Source organism: Schistocerca gregaria, chromosome X (assembly GCF_023897955.1).
Source record: "Schistocerca gregaria isolate iqSchGreg1 chromosome X, iqSchGreg1.2, whole genome shotgun sequence".
Taxonomy (NCBI): domain Eukaryota; kingdom Metazoa; phylum Arthropoda; class Insecta; order Orthoptera; family Acrididae; genus Schistocerca; species Schistocerca gregaria.
Genome location: NC_064931.1, coordinates 204,918,434 through 204,945,409, shown reverse-complemented (window position 1 = coordinate 204,945,409; position 26,976 = coordinate 204,918,434). Strand labels below are relative to the sequence as shown.

Sequence of the window (26,976 nt, the reverse complement as noted above, 5' to 3'; positions counted from 1 at the left end):
TCGCTTGATGCGAAATCTCAGCAATAAAAGTCCACAAAATTTAGTTTTATGATTAATAGACTTCACGCTCTATCATAATCCGAAATAAGAGGACGAAAAGTAACACAGTTAGTTGGGTGGCAATGCTTTAAGAAATCCGCTGAGAAACTGATATTTTCAGGCAGATGGGACGATGGAGTACAGTCTGTGTGGGTTTGGCTGTAACTAAAGGTGAAACACTAATCAACACTACAAGGACTATTGCTGACGACAACACAATCGACAGTGAAAGTTTCCGTGTAAGTAAATTCGGTGAATAAGGCTCGAAAAGAAATTTCTCGACGCTACAGGTTGTACAGCAAGACTTCATATTAATCACCAAACATTGTCGAAGCTGCAGAAGCGAGGTGTCTTCTACTGAACGTCAGATAAGGAAGCAAGAAGGAACTAGCTCAGCCTAAGAACTTAATGACATACTTGTAGAAAAACACACATTTGAAAAATTATATTCCGTAAAGAACAGCTATGAATTTATTATCAGTTTGAAAGATTTGACAGTACCATCTTAAGCTAAGCTTCTGCCCCTAGATATTTTAAACCTTTACTGCAGTATACCTTTAGCTGGAACAGTTGAGATAATACGTATTAACCTATTGAGAAACAAGACAATGAGCAAACCAGAAATCATAGAACTTATAGATGTACTTAATTTAGTACTCTCACATAATTACTTCTCTTTTAACAATAAAATTTACAAGCAGGACCAAGGACTAGCAATGGGAAGCCCTCTCAGTGGCATAATAGCTGAAATATTTATCAACCACATAGAAAATAAAATATTGACACTAAACGATAACATCACAAGTAAAGTTAAATTCTATAAGAGATATGTAGATGACACCCTCATTCTATTTGATGGCATAGAGGTTGAAGTGACAAACCTTTTTAACAAATTTAATAGCCTAAATAAAAATATTCAATTCACCCATGCACATATCGAAACAGAACCAAAAGGAAGCTTTCAATGTTTATACAAAACCTACTGGCACCGACACCATTATAACGAACTCTTCTACATATCCCTCTTCCCACAAAAAAGCTGCTTGTAGATCAATGCTATACAGAGCACATAAATTTAGTAGTACAGAACTCCAACAAGAAATAGAAACCATAACATATACCGCAACAAACAATGGGTATGATCCTTCTCTTAATACCATGTCACAACAGATAAAAAATAAACTGAACAAACTTCATCAAACTACTCACAACTGACAGTACCCCAGCAGTCAAATACGTAAAAATGCCATATCTTGGAGTAGTATTTGACAAATGAGCAAGCCTATTCAAAAACACAGAAGTAAAAATCAGCTTCAGCGCCAACAACAACCTAAGTAGGAAGCTTATTGACAATATAAAACCACCAGATACAATCCTTGATGCATCTGTCATTTAGAAAATTACCTGCAGCTGAAGTAATAAATATTATATCTGCCAAACAGACAAATTTCAGAACGCGATTCAATGGATATTTAGACTGCTACAGGCTTGATAAATAAATTAGCAATAGCCACTCATATTAAAGACATAGGCCACCCTTTGAAAATCGAAGACGACCTCGAAATTTTACACAAAATAGGAAATGTAAAAGAAAGGATATCATATAAGAAATGGAAATTTTCATAAATAATACAAAGCATGGATGTAACATTCTTAATGAGATAACCGAATTCAAAGACTCAAGTTCTTCAACAGTCTTAAGCCATTTCCAACAACAGATTCAAGATGTGTAAATAAATTACTACAAATCTGTCAGTACCAAGAATTCGATACAAAACCTCGATAATCGACACTGACTCTCATGCTACAAGGCCGCCATCTTGTGTTACGTGCATAATGTTTACATGTATGTCGAAGCAATTTCTGCAGTGAATTACTTTGGAAATCTGAGAAAATACAATGCGCAATAGTGTAATGTTAACCAACAGGTCCACCATTACACCAGTGATGCAAATGAAGGTACAAGGTGATGAAATCGTAGCCGGCCGCGGTGGTCTCGCGGTTCTAGGCGCGCAGTCTGGAACCGTGCGACTGCTACGGTCGCAGGTTCGAATCCTGTCTCTGGCATGGATGTGTGTGATGTCCTTAGGTTAGTTAGGTTTAAGTAGTTCTAAGTTCTAGGGGACTGATGACCACAGCAGTTGAGTCCCTTAGTGCTCAGAGCCATTTGAACCATTTGAATTTTGATGAAATCGTAAGTGATCAACTGTAACACAAAACCTTTCACGCTAGTTTCGTAACTCACAACTGATGCAAAACTATCTGCAACCTATAAATACATATTCAACTACAAGGAAGAAAACTAGCACACGACATCAATGACTTCGATTTCTGGCCATCCACTGTCCCCTCCTCTCCCCCAAATGCCACACCAGCCGCTACAGTAACGCACAATGGAAAAAGAGTTCTACATTAAACTAGTTTACGACCGATTATTTTTAAGTAATATTTCTGTGTATGTATGTATAAACGCCTGAAGATGAAAAGAACATTTTCGAAATTCGTTGTATTTTGTTGGATTACACATAAAACAAAAATAAAAATAAAAAAGTGACTGGAAACAGAAATTACAAATAATTATCCCACACAGTCACGGCTCACAAACATTGCCACTATGGCCGAGAATAATTAGGAATAATCCATAAACTTACTGCAGTACCCGTATTCAACGGATGCTATTGCACAGTGTACCATATTGTCTTTAACATTAGCGACGCGAACGGTTTTAGCGAATCTGAATACAAAGTATTTTTTTAAAAAAACAAGAATCTTGTCTTTGATTTGGTTTTCCCTGCAGATTCATTCTTAATTACATTGTCTAATCCGCAGTGTCTTCAGGAACTGGACCCTGGTGTTTCCATCTGGTAAAGAGATGTTTACAGGAGTGGTCAGTAAATTAAGAAGTCATTGTAACGAGAGCCATAGCATACAGTTGCTCATGTTTGACATTACCATGATCGAGGGTCATCTGCGTTAAGGCTACTAGTGACAGAATAGCCAATGTACTGAGACAGTTAATGAACAATTCAAGTACACTATCTGATCATAAGCATCAGGACAGTAAAATGGAGTGTAACGACCGTTTCCTTTATACTGTCTTTAACACTACTGGGGACACTTTCAATGAGGTGTGGAAGTCCGGAGGAGTGGCAGCTCTATCTCCCTTAAAAGATGAAATCTTAATAGGATTAGCGACCTCAAGGGAGTTGCTGCTAGGCTGAATATCGTAACACTCACAACCATAAAAAAAGTGAAGTACATCTACTTCAAAAAGCTGATTAAAAATGCTTTTAACGCCTTTCTAAGAGTCTCCATTCCTTCCGATCTGGTCACGTAAGCGTAAAAAAGATGTGGAATAATTTCAAAGAGGTAGTATCGATGGCAATTGAGAGATATTTACCACATGAATTAATAAGTGATGGTACTGATCCCCATGGTACACAAAACGGGTCAGATCGCTGTTGCAGAAGCAACAAAAGAACCATGCCAAATTTAAAAGAACGCAAAATCCCCAAGATTGGCAAAGTTTTGCAGAAGTTCGAAATAAAGCGAGTTTTTCAATGCGAGATGCTTTTAATAAATTCCATGACGAAACTGTGTCTCGGACTCTGGCTGAAAACCCAAAGAGATTCTGGTCATACGTAAATCACATCAGTGACAAGACGCAGTCCATACCTTCACTGCGCTATGACAACGGTGAAGTCACTTATGAAGTGTCACTAAAGCAGAGTTATTAAACATGGTTTTATGAAACTTCTTCACCAAAGAAGAATAAGTAAATATTCCTAAATTCTAATGGAGACCAACTGCCAAGATGAGAAATATAGAAGTAGACATCCTCGGTGTAGCAAAGCAGCTTAAATCTTTAATTAAGGCAAGGCCTCCGGTCCAGATTGTATACCAGTCAGGTTCCTCTCACATTATGTTGACGCAATAGCTTCATATTTACCAATTGTATACAGCTGCTCGCTCACAGAAAGTTCCGTACCTAAAGACTCAAGTTACACCAATACCCAAAAAGGGAAATAGGAGTAATCCGCTGAATTACAGGCCCATATCACTAACGTCGATTTGCAGTAGGGTTTTGGAACATATACTTTGTTCGAACATTATCAATTACCTCTAAGAAAGCAACTAGCTCTTTATACTCATGAAGTAATGAGTGCTATCGACAGGGGATGTCAAATTGATTCCATATTTTTAGGTTTCCAGAAAGCTTTTGACACCGTTCCTCACAAGCGTGGAATATGGAATATCGCCTGAGTTCTACGACTGGATTCGCGATTTCCTGTCAAAATGGCCACAGTTCGTAGTAATAGACGGAAAGTCATCGAGTAAAACAGAAGTAATATCCGGCGTTCCCAAAGGAGGTGTTATAGTCTCTCTATTGTTCCTCATCTATATTAACGACAAAGGAGACAATCTGAGTAAACCTCATAGATAATTTGTAGATGATGCTGTCATTTACCGTCTTGTAAAGTCATCATCAGATGAACAAAACTAATTGCAAAATGATTTAGATATCGGTATTGTGCGAAAAGTGGCAATGGACCCTGAATAAAGAATAGTGTGAAGTTATTCATATGAGTACTAAAAGAAATACGCTGAATCTCGATTAAGTCACACAGATCCGAAGGCTAAATACTTGGGATTACAATTACAAATAACCTAAATTGGAACTATCACATAGATAATGTTGTGGGTAGAGAAAACCAAAGACTGCAATTCAATGGCAGAACACTTAGAAGGTGCAACAGATCTACTAAAGAGACTGCTTACACCTCATTTGTCGGCCCTATTCTGGAGTATTTCTGTGCGGTGTGGGATCCGATTCACGTGGGACTAACGGATGACATCGAAAATGTTCAATGTAGCGGAGTTAGTATCACAGGCAAGATACGTGAATTGGATTGCCAATCATTAAAACTTTTTCGTTGCGACGGCATTTTCTCATGAAATTTCAATCAGCAGTATTCTCCTCCGATTACGGAAACATTCTGTTGGCATCCACCTACATAAAGGGAAATTATCATCACTATAAAATAAGAGAGGTCAGGACTCGCACAGAACAATTTAAGTGCTCGTTTCCACTTCACATCGACATTAGCAACAGTCGACTTGGGCAGCTTTAGATGTGTTGGCAAGTCCCGATAGGTTTGTTACCCAGGTGACAATGTCTAGTCCACGTTCGTAGTCAATTAACTCTCCTGACAGCCCCATTCTGCAGTGACTGCTTCCACACTGACAATACAACATCCCCCACCTTTTATATTGGAGGGTCCGCTCACTCGTGACTTCTAGTGGACATATATGCGTAACATAGAGCTACCTGAGTACGTTTGGCCTGATAGTGTTTATTTTTTGTATAATTTCATTAGAATGTACTAATAAAAACTTTGTGGGTTGTATAGACAAACTTTTCCTCTGACGGATCTATATGATAATTCTGGTACTTTGATGGAACACCTTGTTTACTTTGAATGTAAGTAAAATTTGTAAAAAATGACCAAACATTTTCTATTCAGTGATTAGGCCTACTTCAATTTTAAATCTTAAGTGATAGCACAGAAACCATAATAAAACTAAGCAGCAATTAGTATTATCAAAATGTCTGAAAGAAACCATGTTGTCAATTTTTCGTGGAGCACTTATTCACTTCCTGCAGACTCAGTTTGGGAACCCTCATATACACTGATGTCCAATCAGCTGATCGGTCAAAATATTACCACCACTGACCACCGTAACTTTTTATGCCGTCTGGTGGCGTTGCGGCATGTGATGCGTTAACAAATTTACGTAAGCGGAGCAAACAAGGCGTGGGAGATTGGGGAGATGGGAGAGCAGCATGGAAGCTTCACCCTAGCTAATATACGAGCTGCAAATGGGGAAATCGATTGAGATAATCGAATCTGACAAAGGGCAAATTACTACGCAGAGTCAGTGAACTATTATCTTTAACACGACAAAGCTGGTCGAATGTTCACGTAATACGGTCGTGAGCGTCTACAGAAAAAGGTAGAAAGACAGTTGAACTGCCAGTAAGGGCTAAATGGTTGGACATCAAAGATTCTTCACCGAATGTGGTGTTGGGAGGTTTGTTCCTCTGTAAAGTACACTCGTGCTCATAAATTAAGGATACTCTCTCGTGGGCGGTTTGTGGGTTTAAATATACCTCGGGGTATGACCATGCGGTGCATTGGGCCTGAGGTCGTCGCACGGTGGCGCTGGCAGCAGTTCACATATGCAGAGGTGTGTTGGTGCATGTCAGAGTAAAAATGTTTCAAATGGCTCTGAGCACTATGGGACATAACAGCTGTGGTCATCAGACCCCTAGAACTTAGAACTACTTAAACCTAACTAACCTAAGGACATCACACACACCCATGCCCGAGGCAGGACTCGAACCTGTGACCGTAGCAGTCGCACGGTTCCGGACTGCGCCCCTAGAACCACGAGACCACCGCGGCCGGCCACGTCAGAGTACAGTGCAGATTAAGTGTGCAGACGTTTTCAGACATGCTAAAGGTGACTGTGTTGAAAATGGCCCAAAGAACACATATTGATGATGTTATGATGGGTAGAATACTAGGGCGACTGGAGGCTGGTCAAACACAGCAGGTCGTAGCACGGGCCCTCCGTGATCCACAAAGTGTGATCAAGATTAGGGCAACGATTCCAGCAGACAGGAAACGTATCTAGGCGCTACAGTACGGGACGTCTACAGTGTACAACACCACAAGAAGACCGATATCACACAGTCAGTGCCTGCAGACAGTCCCGGAGTACCGCACGTAGCCTTGCTCAGGACCTTACCGCAGCCACTGGAACAGTTGTATCCACAGTGTCTACAGACGACTGAACAGACATGGTTTATTCGAGCAGCGATCTGCAAGGTGCATTCCACTGAGCCCTGGTCACAGGAGAGCTCGTAAAGCCTCGTGTCAGGAACACTGTACATGGTCATTGGAACAGTGGTCCCTGGTTATGTTCACGGAGGAGTCCAGGTATAGTCAGAACAGTTGATTGTTTCCGGGTTTTCATCTGGCGTGAACCAGGAACCATATACCAACCCCTTAATGGCCTTGAAAGGGACCTGTATGGAGGTCGTAGTTTGATGGTGTGGGGTGGGATTATGATTAGTGCACGTACACCGCTGCATGCCTTTGAGAAAGTAACTGCAACAGGTCAGATGTATCAGGACGTCATTTTCACCAGTATGTCCGCCTTTTCAGGGACGCAGTGGGTCGGACCTTTCTCCTGATGGATGATGACGCGCGGCTCCACCGACTTGCTACCGTGGAGGAGTACCTTGAAACAGTAGATATCAGGCGAATGGAGTGGCTTGCCTGTTCTTTAGATCTAAACCCCATCGAGCACGTCTGGTCTGCTCTGGGTCAACTTATCGCTGCACGTCTTCAAACCCCTAGGACACTTCAGGAGCTCTAACAGGCACTGGTGCAAGAATGGGAGGCTATACCCCAGCAGCTGCTCGACCACCTAATCCAGAGTATGCCAACTCATTGTGCAGCCTGTGTAGGTGTGCATGGTGATCATGTCCCATACTGATGTCGGGGTACATGGGCAGGAAACAGTGCATTTTGTAGCACATGTGCTTCGGGACGGTTTTCTCAACTTATCACCAATACCGTAGACGCAGATCTGTGTCTTGTGTATTCCCTACATGTATATGTTTTGTATAGTGACAAGTTGTGTGGCACCACATTCTGTAATTATCCTTAATTTATGAGCACTTGTGTAGAATAGACGGCAATCTGTGGTATCTCTGACGAATGAACACGATGTTGGTACACTCAAGTCTTTCGGAGCTCATCGTTCATAGTACATTGTAGAACATGGAGCTCCGCAGCAGACCATTCCTAGGTGTCCACGTGTTGACCCAACGACATCGCCTATTACGATTGCAATGGGCACGGGACCATCGGAATTCGATAGGCGGTCAATGGCAATGTTTCGACTCTTCAGGCGAATCACATTTTTGATGCGCTAGGTCGGTGGTCGTCTCCACAAACGTCATAGTCGACGTGAGTGGCGGCAAGAAACGTGCAGCAGGCCATGAGCACAGGCGGGTAGTGGAAGTATTATGCTATGATACTAATGGGACACATTCTCCAGCGCTAGTGCGAACCACCTGGATCCCTTCATGCTTGATGTCTTACTCCGACGGCAATGTCATCTTTCAGCAGCGTAACTGTCCGTGTCTCTGGGTCAGAACCATGTTGCAGTGGTTTGACGAGCATTATAGTGAACTCATGTTGATGTTTTGTCGCCGAAATCTTCTTATGTAAATCCTATAGCAGGCATCTAGGTCGCTACTGGGCACCATCACCGTGTATGCAAGACAGCGGCCCATTATTTACACGAATTACGTATCATGTGCGTAGACATCTAATGCCACATACCTCCAGGAACCTAGTAACAAACGGTGATTACTGATACGCAGAATCAATTATGTATTTCGTTCCAAAGTCGGACAAACAAGCTATTAAGCAGGCGGTCATAATGTTTTGGCTCGTCAATGTATATACTAATAAAATATTGCTCAGGGAAATGGTCAGACTAAGGAAAGCAAGAAAACAAAACAAAAAAAACTTCCTCTTACTGGGGAAAGGATGATACATGGACCCAAAGCTTACGGAATTATTTAAGTAAGGGGGCGGGCTATATACACTCCTGGAAATGGAAAAAAGAACACATTGACACCGGTGTGTCAGTCCCACCATACTTGCTCCGGACACTGCGAGAGGGCTGTACAAGCAATGATCACACGCACGGCACAGCGGACACACCAGGAACCGCGGTGTTGGCCGTCGAATGGAGCTAGCTGCGCAGCATTTGTGCACCGCCGCCATCAGTGTCAGACAGTTTGCCGTGGCATACGGAGCTCCATCGCAGTCTTTAACACTGGTAGCATGCCGCGACAGCGTGGACGTGAACCGTATGTGCAGTTGACGGACTTTGAGCGAGGGCGTATAGTGGGCATGCGGGAGGCCGGGTGGACGTACCGCCGAATTGCTCAACACGTGGGGCGTGAGGTCTCCACAGTACATCGATGTTGTCGCCAGTGGTCGGCGGAAGGTGCACGTGCCCGTCGATCTGGGACCGGAACGCAGCGACGCACGGATGCACGCCAAGACCGTAGGATCCTACGCAGTGCCGTAGGGGACCGCACCGCCACTTCCCAGCAAATTAGGGACACTGTTGCTCCTGGGGTATCGTCGAGGACCATTCGAAACCGTCTCCATGAAGCTGGGCTACGGTCCCGCACACCGTTAGGCCGTCTTCCGCTCACGCCACAACATCGTGCAGCCCGCCTCCAGTGGTGTCGCGACAGGCGTGAATGGAGGGACGAATGGAGACGTGTCGTCTTCAGCGATGAGAGTCGCTTCTGCCTTGGTGCCAATGATGGTCGTATGCGTGTTTGGCGCCGTCCAGGTGAGCGCCACAATCAGGACTGCATACGACCGAGGCACACAGGGCCAACACCCGGCATCATGGTGTGGGGAGCGATCTCCTACACTGGCCGTACACCTCTGGTGATCGTCGAGGGGACACTGAATAGTGCACGGTACATCCAAACCGTCATCGAACCCATCGTTCTACCATTCCTAGACCGGCAAGGGAACTTGCTGTTCCAACAGGACAATGCACGTCCGCATGTATCCCGTGCCACCCAACGTGCTCTAGAAGGTGTAAGTCAACTACCCTGGCCAGCAAGATCTCCGGATCTGTCCCCCATTGAGCATGTTTCGGAGTGGATGAAGCGTCGTCTCGAGCGGTCTGCACGTCCAGCACGAACGCTGGTCCAACTGAGGCGCCAGGTGGAAATGGCATGGCAAGCCGTTCCACAGGACTACATCCAGCATCTCTACCATCGTCTCCATGGGAGAATAGCAGCCTGCATTGCTGCGAAAGGTGGATATACACTGTACTAGTGTCGATATTGTGCATGCTCTGTTGCCTGTGTCTATGTGTATGTGTTTCTGTCAGTGTGATGTATCTGACCCCAGGAATGTGTCAATAAAGTTTCCCCTTCCTGGGACAATGAATTCACGGTGTTCTTATTTCAATTTCCAGGAGTGTATATAAGTGATCGATACGTCACAAATGTAATTAGGATATAGAGCTCTGAACGAAGACACTTACTTTGAGCAGTCCTTCGGACGAAGTTGTTAGCCGACAGTCCTGACATGATGACCTTTAAAGGAGAGCGTGCCTCATCCTGCGCGATGGCTTGCTCAATGCGGTTTTTCTCGTCCATGGCATCGAGCCGTAGTGAGTCTTCGAGCATGGAGCCTAGCTTCATATCTGCAGCTGCTCTCCCTCGCTTTATCATCGTATCAATTTTGTCCGACATAGCTGTTTCAGACATAGCACTCTGCTCTGGCGCTAACATGTTGTCCTTCGACGAAGTATCCTGATTCGATGGCATATTACTGGCCATGGGCATTTTTTCTTTTGTCGGCGTTTCCATTTCCTCGTCCTTTTCGTTCACATTTTTAACTGGCCCCGTCACATCCATTTGTGACATCATTGAATCTTTTTTAGTTTCCTCTTTAACTGAATCTGCATTTCCCACCGCCATCATAGGTTTTTCGTGCGATTTGGGTGGATTAGCGTCTTCCGCGCTTGCCTCTGTATTCTCTTTTTTCTTGTTTCCTTCTATATTCTCTTCGGATTCCATGGGATTCTTCATTTCATCTCCTTTTCCCTTGTCCACTTCCATCACGTCTTCATTTGGCATTGTGGTTGGTTGGTCTGCAATTCTCTCTACGTTTTTTACTTCGGTCAAGTAGTATTTCTTTAAAACCTGGCTGTACGCCTCGTTTATTGTGAAGTTCCTGTATACATATAACCACGATCTGAGACCTTGGTTCTTTGCACCATCGTCCATCTAAAAAGGAAATAAAAATAACATTAAAAACATACAGAGACGTAGTAAGTATACGTATAATGTATATAATATGACATTTTTGTCATGTAAGAGCGCGTTTTAGTTAAGTGTGGTAACAAAATGTTACCAACTGAAGTTTTGTTATAAACGTAAAATGGGACTTCCATTTTACACTTAGATAATGTTTGTAAGTTATAGTTCACGAGGAATAGAGGTATCAGCTGCACCTTTCTCTCCAAAGAAGAATTAATGTAATATGTATGAAAGCAGATTTTTACTGTGTCTGCTCTTAACGCTATTGAAAATGAGAACTATCCCACCAATTTTTGAAAAGTTACTGCGTTCAATTAGTTTCAGAGGTAATAATTATCAATGATGGTAAGTGACCTGCAAATGGGAGAAGACAAAGATTGTTACTGTCTACTACAATTAGCTGACGCTGTACCACTTACATTAAAGATCAGTTTGAAAGAAATCTCACAGTATATGTTAACGGTCTAATTATAATGTGTAATAACTAACTTCATTTGGTATAATTTAGTCTGCATAACACATTAGTCTTACTTCATAATCAGACAATAATGAAAGTTTTCTCACAGAAAATCCAGTTTTAAAAGTTTTGCTTATGATAAGGGAAGCTAAAAGTAATACGTGTAGCTAGCTGATCAGTGGACGCAAAGGGGTGAGTCAGCCATTCCGTCAACACATTAAGACCTCCAAACGATGGGGTCTTAAGCTTGATTTCACATAACCTGAAAGCGTTGCTACACTTGTCTGAAACAGAAGGCAAGTTACACAATGTTACACGATATGAAATGCAGTCAGTTAAAATACCGCATTTAGTGATTTATACGCCTCAAGCGACACAGACTACGTTGATTCTCTCGGCAGAGTATGAAGCAAAGTGTCTGTAGTCTAGCACCGGACGTCTACACGATATTTCACTGTATGTCTGACAAGATGGAAGGTTTTATTGGTATTAAATGCAATATACATTACGAAAGTAAGGTGCCTATGTCAGTCCCAATCATTTGCTCGAAATGCAAATATTTTCATCTTTTGAAGACCACCACATATTCTTGTCCAGAGTAATGTCAAGTAACTCAGTATTCAAAACTAATGTACATCCTGATATACACTATATTTCATGTTTTTAATTCATTTCCTCAGCCTCTTCAATGTCTTTATTTTACACAGAAATTTCTTATTTTGGATTATATTTCAGGGAATGTTTCTCGATTTAAAATTTGAGAGTAGTAATTGGCTAAAATAATGTCTTATCGTAATATCGATGTATGGGGATGGTCGACGTTGAGTGAATTTCAAAATTCTACAGCTGAATGTCCTACGATGCAACTAGTATGAGGGTGTGCTGAAAAGTGATGCCATCTACTTTTCTTGCGTGAAAAAGCTTTTTGAATCAAACAAGTGCTAATAACTTCTGCATCCTCGTTATTCACGTCAGCATGTTTCCAATCCTTTGCCGCTAGAGGGCCCCGAATTGTAGCCTCTAACATGGCGGTTTGCAATTTAACTACGTCGGTGCGCGAGAAACAGCGTACTGTAATACAGTTTCGAAAAGTTGGTCCACATGCGGGCACCCTCTTCCTCGGCATGACAGAGACAGAAAACACACGTGCGCTGCCAACAGTCCGAAACCTCGCGCTCATTCTCATCGATAATCCTCCATGCAATTCCGAATTGGCCTCATCTATTTTTCCATCTGTTTCCCGAACTTAAAGATCAGTTTCGATGACGTCACTTGGATAGTGTTGCAGCGGTGAAAGCGGAGGCGAGGCTTTTGCTCTGTCAACACGGCCAAACATTTTACAGTGACGGTATTAACAAATTTATCTCTCGTTGGCTGTAATTTTGCTCGTTGCCAGGGTGACTGTTTAGGAATAAATATGTACACGTGAAGAATAAAGATGTAGAATGTTAATGTCTTATTTTAAAAGCATCAACAGTTTTCACAAAGAAAACGGAGGTATTACTTTTCAGAATGCCCTAGTAACGTAAAACTGCTTTAAAACAGAAGAATCAATTTAATTACTCTAAATCAGGGCTTCCCAACGTGTGGTCCGCGGATCCCTTAGGGGTCCGCCGGCTCTTTCTAGGGCGTCCGCGGCCACCCTTCACCAAATCGTGTAAAATAATGAGTAAAATTATTGAATAAAAATGTGAAAATCAAATTCATCACCATTTTTTGGTGTGAAAAACATGTGTACTTTTACTTCAGGTCGTATTCCTAAGCAGCCTTGGCTGTTCCTAAGTGAGAACGCATACACAGTTTAGTGCCGGAAATGCGGCTTCTCTGATCGACTGTTTAGCAACAATACGGGGGTCGTTTGTGCGCCGGCTCACGGCGGTAGATGCGCTGAAACCTTTTACGCATGCGCGGAGCGAGCATTGTCTATCAATCACGACGCTCACTGGCACGTATGCGGCCCCAGATATCATTAAATGTTAAACTTGCTTTGTCAGTGCACTTCCTATTTCGTAAGTCGATTTTTGGCCTTCAAATTGTTTTCATTCATTTGTAAATCAAAGACTATTGATCCTTTGCGGGGATTTTCGACTGAAGAAGGGGTCCACCAGCTGAAAAGGTTGGGATGCCCTGCTCTAAATCACAGTATGTCATAATAAACTAACTGACTAAATTTTTATAAATAAGTAGATGGCGGGTACCGATTAGTATTATTTGTTGTCATGTTCAGTATAGTGTGTAATGATTGCCTCTAACTATCGCAGTGACGGTATTTTTAACTCTTGCACCTGACTAACAGAAGCTGCAAGAGAAGTGCGTTGGGTTTTCCCAATCCTGCACCCAAGGTAAGTATTAACGAAAATTACAGAAAGTTTTTCTTCACTAATCTGAATGTCTACTTCACCAGTGGCATGTGGCGATATATTTTGGTTCTTCTTCTTCTTCTTCTTCTTCTTCTGTAGTGGTCAATCGAAGGATTGGTTTGCAACAGCTACAATGGCAGCTTTTCTCCATTCTGTGCGTCTTTCAGCTTTTCTCTTCATTTCTTTATAGGTGTTACATCCCACATCTTTCACGATTTGATCCACGTACCTCAGTCGTGGTCTTCCTCTGAGTCTTTTTCCCTCGACATATCCCTCTATGATTGTGTTCAGGAGTCCTTTATGTCTCAATAGATGGCCTGTAAATTGCACTCTTCTTTTAACAGTGAAACTCTAGAAGCTTCTCTTCTCGCCTGCTCTTTCTAGAACCACTTCGTTTGTGACCTTGTCGATACATTTCATTTTGAGCATGCGTCTATAGCACCACATTTCAAAAGAATTTAGCTTCTGGTCTTCCTCTGTCCCGAGAGTCCATGTTTCACACCCATAGCATGCCACACTCCACATATATGATTTCAAAAATCTTTTCCTGATTTCAAGGCTGATGTTCTTAGATCTTAAGATGTTTTTCTTCTTGTTAAAAGCAGCCTTTTCTTGAGCAATTCTACTTCTCACTTCTGCCTTGCTCCTTTCATCCCTGGTAATATTACTGCCCAGATAAGTAAATTTATCAACTTGTTCAAGCAGTTCATTGCCTACATGAACGTTGACTTTCACCTGATCTTTTTTGTCGCGTGCCATTACTTTTGTTTTTGCTTTATTGATTCTCATATTATATTCTTCCCCCGTAACTTTATCCATTCTATTCAGAAGGACTGCAAGATGATCTTCACTTTCAGCCAGGACAGCTATATCATCGGCATATCATATCTATTCGTTGGCCATGAATTACTACACCTGCCTGTGAATTTTCCCTTACTTTTTTCAGCGCCTCTTCAATGTATAGGTTAAAGATAACAGGGAATAGTGCGCAACCTTGTCGGACACCTTTCCGTATCTGCACCTCTTCTTGTTTTGTCCGTCCACGGATAACTGCTGTTCCATATCATTTTTTTATCTTTATAGTCTATTCCTACTTTTTGGTTGTCTGGCCAAATAAATCACATTCTCTTTTTAAGAAAATGTTAAATTTTTAATGTTTGGATGAAGGAGATCAGATGCCAATGCGTAGTGCTCGAACAACTGAGCCATTTGGAGGCATGGTGTTTGTGTGTGTGTTCAGTGTCTTGACAAAGTTATACTAGTTTGCCTTCGGGATTACGAAATAAAACAGTAGTAGTTAAAGAATAACCGCTACTACGATACTTACGACGGCGCGCAGGGCGGTCTGGTAGGAGCTCCTCGTCAGCTGTCTGTCGTCAGGTAGGCGCAGGGCCCACTCCAGTTGGCGACGCGTCATGCCGGAAGCACCCTCCGCCGCAGCGGCCAGCAGAGTCACGTAGCCCAGAGGCGAGAAAGCCACGTTCTGATCGCTCTCTGCGTACTCCTACGGCACAGCAGCGTGAAAGATTATGTCGCAGTCAACATCGTAGACCACGCTACCGTCACCGAAACCCCCAACAGCAGTACAGAACGAGGGTGTTATGCTAATGAGGGGATATTTCAGGCATGTCAGAAGAGAACTACCAACAGGGAAATTTGTGGAAAGGTCTTATGGGACCAAACTGCTGAGGTCATCGGGCCCTAAGCTTACGCACTAACTTTAACGTACACTAAGGACAACACACACAGTCATGCCCGAGGGAGGACTCGAACCTCCGATGGGGAGAGCCGCGCGGGCCGTGACAAGGCGCCTGACCGAGCGGGTAGCAACAAGGAGTCAGCCCCCGATAGCTGAGTGGTCACCGGCGCGGTAGCTCAGCGTGTTCGGTCAGAGTTTTAGATACCCTCTGCCACAGGGGAGTGTTATGGGACCATTGCTTTTCACAATATATATAAATGACCTAGTAGATACTGTCTGTAGTTCCATGCGGCTTTTCGCGGATGATGCTGTAGTATACAGAGAAGTTGCAGCATTAGAAAATTGCAGCAAAATGCAGGAAGATCTGCAGCGGATAGGCACTTGGTCCAGGGAGTGGCAACTGACCCTTAACATAGACAAATGTAATGTATTGCGAATACAAAGAAAGAAGGATCCTTTACTGAATGATTATATGATAGCAGAACAAATACTGGTAGCAGTTACTTCTGTAAAATATCTGGTAGTATGCGTGCGGAACGATTTTAAGTGGAATGATCATATAAAATTAATTGTTGGTAAGACTGGTACCAGGTAGAGGTTCAATGGGAGAGTCCTTAGAAGATGTAGTCCATCAACAAAGGAGGTGGCTTACAAAACACTCGTTCGACCTATACTTGAGTATTGCTCATCAGTGTGGGATTCGTACCAGATCGGGTTGACGAAGGAGATAGAGAAGATCCAAAGAAGAGCTGCGCGTTTCGTCACAGGGTTATTTGGTAACCGTGATAGCGTTACGGAGATGTTTAGCTAACTCAAGTGGCAAACTCTGCAAGAGAGGCGCTCTGAATCGCAGTGTAGCTTGCTGTCCAGGTTTCGAAAGGATGCGTTTCTGGATGAGGTATCGAATATATTGCTTCCCCCTACTTACACCTCCCAAGGAGATTACGAATGTACAATTAGAGAGATTCGAGCGCGCACGGAGGCTTTCAGACAGTCGTTCTTCCCGCGAACCATACGCGACTGGAACACGAAAGGGAGGTAATGACAGTGGCACGTAAAGTGCCCTCCGACACACACCGTTGGGTGGCTTGCGGAGTGTAAATGTAGATGTAATAAAAAAACTGAGTTAATGAATCAACAACGAACTGAAACGGATGTCTTTCGACGTCCGCGCCGAGCTGATACAACGAACGAAAACTAACAAAATGAGATTAATAAAAAAAAATGGTCAGCGCGACGGAATGTCAATCCTAAGGGCCCGAGTTCGATTCCCGGCGGGGTCGGAGATTTTCTCCGCTCAGGGACTGGGTGTTGTGTTGTCTTAATCATCACCATTTCATCCCCATCGACACTCAAGTCCCCAAAGTGGCGTCAGATCGGAAGACTTGCACCCGGCGAACGGTCTTCCCAACGGGAGGCCCTAATCACACGGCATTTTTACCAACAAGGAATTAAGTGTTTTGGAAGCGTTGGTGAACGCTCAAAAGTGTGCGATATCTTATGGGACTTAACTACTAAGGTCATCAGTCTCTAAGCTTACACACTACTTAACCTAAATTATCCTAAGGACAAACACACACACACACACACACACACACACACACACACACACACACACGAGGGAGGACTCGAACCTCCGCCGGGACCCGCCGCACAGTCCATGACTGCAGCGCCGTAGACCGCTCGGCTAATCCCGCGTGGTGATGCATTGGTGATAAGTCATTGAAAGCAGAATGGTTTATGTGGGTTCACCGACGTTAGTCTAGACTTATTATCACTGAAAATTTTTTTAAATTGTTTTTCACTGTATTGTTGTAGTCTACTGTTGGCGTTACAATTTCATATATCCTACATTTAAGTGCCTGGCAGAGCGTTCATCGAACCACCTTCACAATTTTCTATTATTCCAATCTCGTATAGCGCGCGGAAAGAATGAACACCTATATCTTTCAGTACGATCTCTGATTTCCCTTATTTTATTGTGGTGATAGTTTCGCCCTATGTAGGTCGGTGTCAACAAAATATTTTCACATTTGGAGGAGAAATTTCGTGAGAAGATTCCGTCGCTACGAAAAACGCCTTTCTTTTAATGATTTCCCTCACAAATCCTGTACCATTTCTGTGACACTCTCTCCCACATTTCGTGGTAATACAAAACGTGCTGCATTTCTTTGAACTTTTTCGATGTACTCCGTCAGTCCTATCTTTTAAGGGTGCCACACCGCGCAGGAGTATCCTAAGAGAGGACGGACAAGCGTAGCGTAGGCAGTCTCCTTGCTAGGTCTGTTACATTTTCTAAGTGTCGTGCCAATAAAACGCAGCCTTTGGTTAGCCTTCCCCACAACATTTTCTGTGTGTTCCTTCCAATTTAAGTTGTTCGTAATTGTAATATCTAGGTAATTAATTGAATGTATAGCTTTTAGATTAGACTGATTTATCATGTAACCGAAGTTTAACGAGTTCCTTTTAGTACTCATGTGAATGACCTCACACTTTTCGTTATTTAGGGTCAACTCCACTTTTCGCAAAATTCGGATATTTTTTCTAAATCGTTTAACAGTTTGTTTTGATCTTCTGATGACATTATTAGTCGATGAACGACAGCGTCAAATGCAAACAACGGAAGACGGCTCCTCAGATTGTCTCCCAAATCGTTTATATAGATAAGGAACCTGTAACAAACCTTGGGGAACGCCAGAAATCACTTCTGTTTTACTCGATGACTTTCCGTCAATTACTACGAACTGTGACCCCTCTGACAGGAAGTCACGAATCCAGTCACATAACAGTCGTTACTCCATAAGCACGCAATTTTACCACGTGCCGCTTGTGTGGTACAGTGTCAAAAGTCTCCCGGAAATCCAGGAATACGGAATCTATCTGAAAGCCCTTTGTCAATAGCACTCAGCACTTCATGTGAATAAAGAGCTAGTCGTGTTTGTCTTAATATATTCTTCGGTTCCTTGGCCACGGTAGCAGTTCCCATGATACTAACTTGCTCACCTCGTATATCCACATTTCTCGTAGACATTTCTAGCTTCATCCCATCTCATTAAAAAGTGCTTAACAATTTTTGGTGACCAGGCAACGGCATTGTCACGGCCAAGTAACCTGTTAGAGGAAGTGGTTGAGATGTTGCCTCAAGTGTGACAATTAACATGGTAAGTACAGAGTTTTGACATGAATATCTGAACACTTCGAATATGCACGCTGGAACGTAGGGTGACAACTATTGAACTAATTGAAACAAACGTAAATTAGTTACAAACCAAACTACGGATTGCACGTATTTTATTCAACATGTAAACGTCACTGCAGATATTCGGATTTACGTTATGACGAGTCCGATATGCCTGCCCTCATTGGTAATGATACTGCGTAGACGTATATGAAGTTCTGCATGACCCGCTGTAGTGCCGGAAAATCGATGCTGTCGGCGACCTCCTGAATGGCTGCTTTCAGCTGAGTTATGGTTTTGGGGATTTTTGCTGTACACCTTGTCTTTAATAGAGCTCCATAAAAAGGAGTCGATTGTGTTCCGACACGGAAAATATGGCAGCCAATCGAGGTCCATGCCAGTGACCCCAGAGCCAGAATGCAGTCCCCAAAGTGCTGCTCCAGGACATCAAACACACACCTGTTTCGATGGGTTCGAGCTCCGCCTTCCATGAACCACACTCACTCCGTCTTCAGGCCACGAGTGGCCTACCGGGACCAACCGACCGCCGTGTCATCCTCAGTGGAGGATGCGGATAGGAGGGGCGTGGGGTCAGCACACCGCTCTCCTGGTCGTTATGATGGTATTCTTGACCGAAGCCGCTACTATTCGGTCGAGTAGCTCTGCAATTGGCATCACCAGGCGAAAAACGGCAACAGCGCATGGCGTCCTGGATGGTCACCCATCCAAGTGCCGACCACCCCCGACAGCGCTTAACTTCGGTGATCTCACGGAAACCGGTGTATCCACTGCGGCAAGGCCGTTGACCTTCCTTGAACCACAGCTAATCGAATTCAGGGTCATTTTGGATAATTAGGATGGAATTATCTTCCAAAACCTTCACTTAGCTTTCGGTAGTCACCGTGCCGTCAAGGAATATCGCACCGACTATTCTGTGGCAGAGCACTGCACGCAACATAGTCACCCGTTGAGGGTGAAGAGGCTTCTCGATCGCGAAATGCTGATTCTCAGTCCCCCAAATGCAATAATTTTGCTTATTGACGAACCCATCCAAATGAAAGTGGCCCTCTTTGCTAAAGCACACATCAAAGGCCTGTTAGTCAATTCTGTGGACAATAGCGTTGGAAAAACAACTGCTGTTCCATGGCCCTGGGGCTTAATGGCTGATGGGTCTGAATTTTTTTTGAGAAGAGGTGCAGGTCTTCAACAAAAATTCGTTGCAGTGTGTCCCAGTTGTTTCCCATCTGCTGTGCCGCCCGTCTGATCGATTTTTTTGGGGTTGGTTTACACCACGGCGACTGTGTTCTCCACGTTTTCAGGCGTTTTCACCATTTTTGAACGACCGACATTGCCAACACTGTCATAACGAACAGTACCCATGCTCTCAAACTTGCGAATAAAAATTCTTGGTTGTTAGCACACTTTGAACAGTTGCCTTCAGCTTTAACTCTGTCGCAAACTTCCTTCGAGCCGCAGTCGGGCTGCTGTTGCTCGCATAGTAGGCCTCCGCAAGCGTTATACGCTCAGGGGCGCTGTACCGTGACATTTTCACGTGCAAATAGCAGACAACAACAAGGCGCGTGTGCATGCACATAGTAATTCCAATTATGCCGGTGGCCAACCGTGCAGTTTGAACGTCCTAACGTAAACCGCTCAGAAGTTATGACGCTTTTATTTCATATAGTCCAATAACTCTCACCCTGTAAAAGCAGATGCTAGCTAAGCCGGTTGTTTGCGTTTTAGTGTTTGGCCACGAACGGCACCTGCCTAATGCCCTCCGTAGCTTGTGAATGTCATTCAGGGTCACTACAATGTTCTATGTGGTTGTAAGTGCGTTGTGTCGGAGCTAAGTGAATTTGAACTTCCGCAAATTATTGGTGGTCGTATGGTAGGGGCTTCCGTAAACGAGATAGCCGAAATGTTAAGTGTTTCAAGAGGCAGCACGTCTAAGATTTATACACACTGCGAACACGCAAAAAGGTCATTCGCTCAGTCACAGCGCGAACGAAAGAGTGTGTCGAGTGATCGTGACGGAAAGTCATTGAAGAGACCTCGATAAGTAGGTCACTGTAGGGCGAGCTGAAATTCCCGAACTACCCATTAACGATGCATATCCCCGTAACAAAGAAACATCTCGACGATGGAGAAATGGAAGAAAGTGTTTTGGTCGAATGAGTTCTTTTGCGTGGTTTCCTACTTCCTGCCGAAGTTACGTACCAGAAATGAAATGTCGAGGGGGTTCGGTGATTTGGGCAGCCACATTATTGTATTCCATGGGCTCCATTACTACTCTGCAAGGTCACATTACTGCACAGGATAGTGACAGTTACGGCTGATGAGATCCGTGTCATGATACAATATATGTAGCCCAATTGGTGGTGCTATGTTCAACGTCAACAAGGTCCCTATTCACACGGCTCGCATCGTTTAGGACTGGTTCTGTGAACACGACAGTGAATTTCTGAGTTCAACATATCTCAGAATGCATTCACTGTCCACCGACATATCTATCGAAACTGACGCTATATTCAATTGCGCTATTGATAAGAATTGGCTAGTTCTGCTGTTTTGTGTGTCACACATTCAACGTTAGCCGGCCGTTATGGCCGAGCGGTTCTAGGCGCTTCAGTCTGGAACCGCGCGACCGCTACGGTCGCAGGCTCGAATCCTGCCTTGGGCATGGATGTGTATGATGTACTTAGGTTAGTTAGGTTTAAGTAGTTCTAAGTTCTAGAGGACTGATGACCTCAGATGGTAAGTCCCATAGTGCTCAGAGCCATTTGAACCATTCAACGTTAGCTATAGCAGCCATGTCGCAGAGCCCATAACTGCTCCATCCGGGTCGCCCCAGAGCCACGCTCGTTTATGCGCTGAAACGCATATTCAAGACTATTACACTCAGTCCATTCACCTAGAATGCTGCGTATTTAACATGTCTGACGTTTAGTCTGTGTTACCAGCTGGTGAACGTTTTCCAGCCTCAATGAAAGGTGAATTCAAACTGGTAGACGCAATCTGAAATTTTATTTCTGAGAAAATTTGCAAACATGTTTTCCAAAATCAGTTTCCCACTGTGTAGCACATCGAGACATATACTGATATTTGCTCCCAAACTGGGTCTCTATCGCAGGCTACTAACAACGCTCTTACTCAGCGAATCATGTAACCATTCGGATCATTAAATTTGGCCTATTGGGTTGAAAATATACTGAGAAATTTAAAACTATGTGAAGTACTTCTATAATGTACAGTGAAATCTGAAATGCTTTACATATCTATGGATGCAGTCAGTTCCTTCTGACACCGAGTAGCGTGTGGACATTCTGTGTACTCTAGTTTCTAACGTAGTTGACACAAAACTAGTTATCTACGTTAACACTTCATCTGTGTGTGATGTTCTTGCCCTGTCAACTGCGTTATTTAATGTTAACTTGCTAGTAACTCTTCATGTTAGTTGGCAAAATTTCAAATTTCCAAGGAAAAATACTCTGCAGTTTGAATTCGACAAGTCTAGAGGTTCTGTTTAATGAAGTTCTGTGAAAGTACACTGTGCGTATACTATCATGTGGTTCAGCCTGCCCTCGTGAAATATCACGATAAAAACTCACGATAAGCCGACCGAAGCGACCACGGACCCAGGTGCAACCATATTGTGCTCGATTAATACTATTCAAGTCTGCCACAGTTAAGAACAGAAAAGAGCGCTAGTACAGTCTATATAGGTTGCGAAGTTACCAGTGGCGTGGGATCTGTAGAAATGGAAATAAAAGTTAATATTCCGTCAGATATCATGTCTGTAGAAAATAGGGTGCAGGTTTCATACTCAAGTCAGTGTTTTATAGGTAAGGAAAGCTGTCACCTTCATCAGAACTGTCGTTAATGAGTTTTCGTTTTGTAAAATTTTACTGCAACGAAATTAACGTTAGCAGATCTCTTAACTGGAAGTCCGTCACCTGCCTATATCCTACCAAGCTCATTCAGAAAAAATGAACATGACGTGAAGAAGATTTCATATCGTTGTAAAGCAACCCAGTTACTGAAAAATCTATACCTATTAACCTAGTTACAACAATAGACGAGGAACGTAGAAAGGTTGTTTCCGTTGACAGCATTACCGAAACGTGACCTATCTACAGAAATTCAAAAACCCTCGTCTGACAACATGAGAGAATACGTTCGCCACTGATTCCATGAGACAGGAATTCAATCAGTTACCCGAACGACATCATAAAGTCATGGCCACGCCTTCCAGGTACCCCAGCGAATAGAAGCAGGCAATAAGAGCAAGGAAAACAAACATCTTATGGTACCTAGTTACTGTGAACATCTTCGTGCCAGCCTACCATAGCCATCATTACCATCAGGGCAGCTGGAGTACACAAGAACTAGGGAAGTGGTAGTCATGACGTAAATCCAGACGAGCTGAAAAAATACACCCGATTCCCATGCACACGAAGTCTCAGTCGTGGAACAACAGGCTGTCAGTATGGCCGTCCCGTCACCTTTCAAATGGTTCAAATGGCTCTGAGCACTATGGGACTTAACATCTGTGGTCATCAGTCCCCTAGACTTAGAACTACTTAAACCTAACTAACCTAAGGACATCACACACATCCATGCCCGAGGCAGGATTCGAACCTGCGACCGTAGCAGTCGCGCGGTTCCGGACTGAGCGCCTAGAACCGCTAGACCACCGCGGCCGGCTCCGTCACCTTTACCTGTAGATAGAGATCGCATTAGTTCACTGATTTGCACGGAAGTACAAGCCAGCGCTAACGTTATAAAAGAATGACTATTAAAACAAAACTAAAGGTAGTGAATGTCACGTATCCGACACTGCAAAAGTCACTCTGATGGAGCGATCCGAAGACGAAGGAATCCGAATGAATATAAAACGAGAAAGATGACTTTGCAGGCACACACAGTTCATACTCTGAACATTAACAGAATCACGTCCGATTCAAAAATAGCTGCACTGCAGCAATTAATATACGACACTGACGCCGACAATATGCTCTTAAAGAGAGCACTCTAAGCAAACACAGGCACGGTCATCATCCTGGATGAAGATATCCCAGTCGGAGATGTTTGGAAACTAGAATCTAGGAGAGGAATCGCGACCAAAATTTACTACGACACCCCCTGAAAGGTTACGTCCCGTCAGGCAGAAACAAAGATGGAACGACAGCTTTGTTTAAATAAGAAAAGTTACCTTGTCAGACAAAAGACGCCTAATCTACTTAGTGCAGGCGACTGTGTAAATCATCGGAAAGACCAGCGACAGAATTTAAAATGCTGTAAAGAACTGCGCGACTTTGCGAAGAATTTGCGTCTCAGAGATACACACGAGTTAAAATCCCCCACATTTGTGCAGTACACTTTCCTACGGTCGACATAGGCCACCCAAAGTGATAAAAAAAGAGCGTTCGTCAACGAGTACTCAATAAAGGTGTCACCCCACTCCCATTTCCAGATCGCTCTGCGTTGTCCTTAACGTTAAACTTAGACAAACAACCCACAAAAAGGCATCAAGGCCGATAGATGTCAAACGTCTCCCATATAGATAACAGACTGACTTGAGTTGTCAGAACATGGACTAACTTCATACGTTCACTTCATAGTTTCACGTCAAAAGATGAAGTGGACCACAACAGATAAAAGACGTTTACGAGCATGTACCTCATGGAAGACATTAAACCAAAGTAGAGTATGGAATTTTACCTCAGCATCCATAGATAGCTGTACGAAAACTCAAACTTTACAAACGAACACAAACCACACATAAGGAAATTAAACTCATTTCAAACAAAACGGAAGAGATGGCTTTGTGATTAATTTTGAAGCAAGCTTCACAATAGGAACCGAGACAGCGTCCCTGTATCACCCCATCAAAATTCAAACCAACAGCAGACACTTTTCTACACGAGCTGCATGCAAAGGATAGAAATATACCACCAAATCTAGATGGCGAATGAAAGAGAATGGCATTACCAGAGCTCTAGCCGGCCGCGGTGGTCTAGCGGTTCTAGGCGCGCAGTCCGGAACCGCGCGACTGCTACGGTCGCAGGTTCGAATCCTGCCTCGGACATGGATGTGTGTGATGTCTTTAGGTTAGTTAGGTTTAAGTAGTTCTAAGTTCTAGGGGACTGATGACCACAGATGTTAAGTCCCATAGTGCTCAGAGCCATTTCAACCATTTTTGAACCAGAGCTCTACTCCGTGTGTCACATGGATAAACATTTAATAACTGAAACCATACAAGTGGCAAAAAGGAACCACTAAAGGCAGCAAAATGTTTAGCTGATTTTAGCGTGGATGAAGTATTTGAATTTCTTATTAAATTAACAGCTCATAAAGCTGCAGGACCATCTGAAATTCTGGAATATCGTCGGGATTACTTTCATTGCCATTTTAAAGGACATAATTCTTGGCGGATTTGTACCTGACGAGATTAAAGACTGCAAAACTATTCTCGTACCAACTAAAAACGTACTGAAAAACTTCGAAAATCTGTGTCCTATTACACAGCTCAGTTTTGGCCACAAAACTTTCACAAGGCCTATTAACAACGGAATGACATTGCTTAAAAATTGCTTGAAAGCCATCAGGTTTGCATCCCTGAAGGCCTATAATGTCAGCTGTTTCTGAAATTTAGAGACGATAGTTGAATAACTGACGTGTCCAGCATCAAATGGGCCTTACGTCTACACCGATACTCTGCAAATCACATTTAAATGCCTGGCAAAGGGTTCATCGGACCACCTGCACAATTCTCTACTATTCCAACCTCGTGTAGCGCGCTGAAAGAACGAACACATATCTTTCCGTACGAACTCTGATTTCCCTTATTTTATCATGATGATCGTTTCTCCTTATGTACGTCGGTGTCAACGAAAATATTTTCGCATCCGGAGGAGAACGTTGGTGATTGTAATTTCGTGAGAAGATTCCGTCCCCCAAAATCCTGTATCATTTCAGTGACACTCTCTGCCCCGCGATAACACAAAACTTGCTGCCCTTCTTTGAACTTTTTCGATGTACTCCGTCAGTCCTATCTGGTAAGGATCCCACATCGCGCAGCAGTATTCTAAAAGAGGACGGACAAGCGTAGTGTAGGCGTTCTCCTTAGTAAATCTGTTACATTTTCTAAGTATTCTGCCAATAAAACGCAGTCTTTGGTTAGCCTTCCCCCCCACAACATTTTCTGTGTTCCTTCCAGTATAAGTGGTTCGTAACTGTAATTCCTAATTATTTAGTTTAATTTACGGCCTTTAGATTTGACTGATTTATCTTGTAACCGAAGTTTAACGTATTCCTTATGGTACTTATGTGGATGACTTCACAATTTTCGTTATTTAGGGTCAACTGTTAATTTTTGCACCATACAGTTATCTTTTCTAAATCGTTTTGCAATTTGTTTTGATCTTCTGATTACTTTATTAGTAGATGAATGACAGTGTCATCTGCAAAAATCCTAAGACGGCTGCTCAGATTGTCCCCCAAATCGTTTATATAGATAAGGTACAGAAATGGGCCTATAACTTTACCTTGGGTAACGCCAGAAACCACTTCTGTTTTACTCGATGACTTTCCGTCAATTACTACGAACTGTGACCCCTCTGACAGGAAGTCACGAATCCAGTCACGTAACTGAGACGGTATTCCAGAAACACGCAATTTCACTACAAGCCGCTTCTTTTGTACACTGTCAAAAGCCTTCCGGAAATCCAGAAATACGTAATCCATCTGAAATATCTTGTCAATAGCATTGAACACTTCATGCGAATAAAGAGCTAGTAGTGTTTCTCAAGAACAATGTTTTCTAAACCCCATGTTGACTGTGTGTCAATAGACCGTTTTGTTCGAGGTAATTCAGAATATAGGAACACAATATATGTTCCAAAATCCTGCAGCATATTAACGTTAATACTATGGGCCTGAAATGTAGTACATTACTCTTAGTACCTTTCTTGAATATTGGTGTGACCTGTGCAACTTTCCAGTCTTTGGGCGTGGAACTTCCGTCGAGCAAACAGCTGTATATGGTAAGTACGGAGCTATTGCATCAGCATACTCTGAAAGGAAGCTAATTGGTATACAGTCTGAGCCAGAAGACTTAGTTTTATTAAATGATTTAAGGTGCTTCACTACTCCGAGGATATCTACTTCTACGTTACTCATGTTGGCAGCTGTTCTTGATTGGAATTCTGGGATATTTACTTCGTCTTCTTTTGTGCAGATAAAAATTCACGGCTGTGTTTAGTAGCTCCGCGTTGGCAGAAATGTCTTCGATAGTAT

The 26,976-nt window shown here is 43.2% G+C and overlaps 1 protein-coding gene across 2 annotated transcripts in view; it reads right to left on the bottom strand.

Moving 5' to 3' along the window:
* The window catches only part of LOC126298901 (uncharacterized), an 85,448-nt gene that overhangs the window by 37,790 nt on the left and 20,682 nt on the right, over positions 1-26,976 (bottom strand). For both annotated transcript variants that reach the window (XM_049990440.1, XM_049990439.1), the window contains exons 3-4: positions 15,129-15,305; positions 10,204-10,951 (exon numbers count right to left, since the gene is read on the bottom strand). In XM_049990440.1, the coding sequence (XP_049846397.1) occupies positions 10,204-10,951; positions 15,129-15,305 (925 nt within the window). The remainder of the gene's footprint in view (positions 1-10,203; positions 10,952-15,128; positions 15,306-26,976) is intronic.